Genomic DNA, 2,244 nt, shown 5'->3' with positions numbered 1-2,244 from the left:
AGGCCGAACTCTTTGTTCGGTCGAATACTGAGACCGAACTGCTTTGGTTGCCGATCTGAGAGTAGAGCTTGATTGGTTGGCTTTTACCGAGCTGTAGGCTGAGGCCGAACTCTTTGGTAATGCCGAACTCATACTCTTCCTTGGGCTTTGGGCTGATGGGCCGTCATTGCTGTTGGGCTTGTTTAGTACGCACCCCATCAGTAACAATGAAGGAAATGGCACAGGTGAGAAACAGAGGATCCAATAAGCATAAGTAGATTGCAGGTAATCTCACTACAATAGATCAGAAACTGATGAAGCAATGGAAATTACCAGTCTCACATTTATACTTTAAAGTTGTGGCGCGATACAGATACAAGATCAAGACGAACCAGAAACAGTTAGTGGCAATCCAAAAACATCTCACGCCACGAACCAACAAACAGAAAAAACTCAATTTATACAAGACTCGAATAGCACAAATACAATCTCAGATCCTGCAACTCAGTTGGCGTTTCATCCGTGTCACAAGACTCACAACCAACCCGATCAATACAACACAGATTCAAGTTAATGTTGATTTTGTCCAAGCAATGCAATTGATCAAACACGAGGCCAAGATTCAAGCAAGCACACCACCACTCACAAAGCAATAGAGCTCAGCAACTAACCACGCGTTTGATCCACTACATTGAAAATTAATTCCATAACACAGGCTGCTAGACAGGGAATCCTATAAAAAACGAGTTTGTATACACAAGTTTGAAGCACACAAATATACAAGGGAAACCAGATAGCGCATATCTAGCATCTTTGGATGATTTTCATTTCAATAAAGAAACTCAGCCAACATATTAGTATATATTACCAGCTGAAGCAGAAGAATAAGCAATCAGCCATGTGTAATTATACCAAGCTATTTCAGCTCTCCATGCATTTCAGACCTCTGCAGACCCACAACCAGACAACAAACAAGATTGCACACGCAATCAAATCGAGCGAAAGAATCACCCAAACTTGCTTCTTCCAAACTTTCTTGGCCTTTTGATGGCAATTCAGTTCCCCGGAATAGAGTCCTCTACTCTTATGCGAGGTAGGGCTGAACCCCGGGCTTGAACAGATGGCGGTGGCGTTGCCACTGTTGTCATTAACCTCTTTCTTCCCATTTCTCCCACCAATCTTGAATTCTTCAAGCAAAGCATTCTTCATCTTAACAAACCCTTTGTCCCCACCAAGCCTGCTCCTTCCTCGAATGGGGCCCGAGCCGCCATGAGAGCTCCCATTTCCCCCTATTCTCTGCCCCATTGGAGACTCAATCCCATCCATTTGATACAATGCCGTGCCAAGCAGCTGCCGGAAAATAGGGTTGAATTCGCCCTGGAAGCAATGAGAACTCAACCTGTCCAACTCGCTAACACCATTGAAATCCTTAACGAACGCATCCTTCACGCTCCCCAGAAACGCCAAGCCCTCAGATTTCTCCAATTTATCGTCGTAGACCACGAAATACGAGAAGGGATCGTCGATCATGAAGGCATAGGTCTTCGAACGGACGGTGTGGCTGAAGGTGGCGTGGAGCGGCGGCGTTTTCTCGAGGCATTTCGCCGCGATCGCGCCGAGCTCGGCATCCTTGGAGTTGAATTCCGCTAATATGGAGGTCCCTTTCGCAATGCAGCAATAGTAGATCAGACCTGGATCCGAATTCATAGCTCCGGAAAAGGGAAATTGGATAACAAAAATGAAAACAAGATCAAAACCCTTGTACCCCTTTCTCCGAATTCTTCTTTCTAATATTTACAGAAGGAATCCAGATCCAAGTGTTGGTCGAAATTGGGGGAAATTGCGGAGGAAGAATTGAAATTGAGGGAGAATTGAGGGTTTGGAGGATGTGGCTTAAGCCGTCGGAAAAGTACAAAATGGAGAACTCCTTCTCCACCGGCCAAAAACAGATTCAACATTTATTTCTTTATTTATTTATCTAAATTACACTCTCTTTCCTAATAATCTTTCTTTTTTGGATAAATGTAAAAATGAAATCATATTTACTCAAACTTAAAAATAGCAAAATTGCAACAAAATTTTGATCTTTTTGGGACGTGCTGTTAGTGTAATCGCATTAGGTGCAATCTGAGTCACCACCGCCACTAGGCTAGGCTAATACATTTGTTCTTCCAAAAATAGAACTTAATTTTATCACAACAAATATTGAACAAATATTACTTAATAGAAAAACATTCATATGATCCAATTATGTCTAAAATCAAT

At 42.6% G+C, this 2,244-nt stretch overlaps 1 protein-coding gene across 1 annotated transcript; it reads right to left on the bottom strand.

Annotated features, from left to right (window-relative positions):
• Positions 1-294: 294 nt before the first annotated feature.
• Positions 295-2,006, bottom strand: LOC121748544 (phytolongin Phyl2.2-like). Its single transcript, XM_042142971.1, has one exon. The coding sequence runs from the start codon at positions 1,684-1,686 to the stop codon at positions 901-903; it is 786 nt and encodes a 261-aa protein (XP_041998905.1). The 5' UTR covers positions 1,687-2,006; the 3' UTR covers positions 295-900.
• Positions 2,007-2,244: the final 238 nt, after the last annotated feature.

The sequence above is a fragment of the Salvia splendens genome, chromosome 9 (genome assembly GCF_004379255.2).
Source record: "Salvia splendens isolate huo1 chromosome 9, SspV2, whole genome shotgun sequence".
Classification (NCBI taxonomy): Eukaryota; Viridiplantae; Streptophyta; class Magnoliopsida; order Lamiales; family Lamiaceae; genus Salvia; species Salvia splendens.
Note: the sequence above shows the minus strand (reverse complement) of the source record. Positions and strands in the feature narration are given on the sequence as shown.

Coding starts and splice junctions, on each gene's coding strand:
- LOC121748544 (XM_042142971.1), bottom strand. CDS start 1,686: ATGAATTCGGATCCAGGTCTGATCTACTATTGCTGCATTGCGAAAGGG.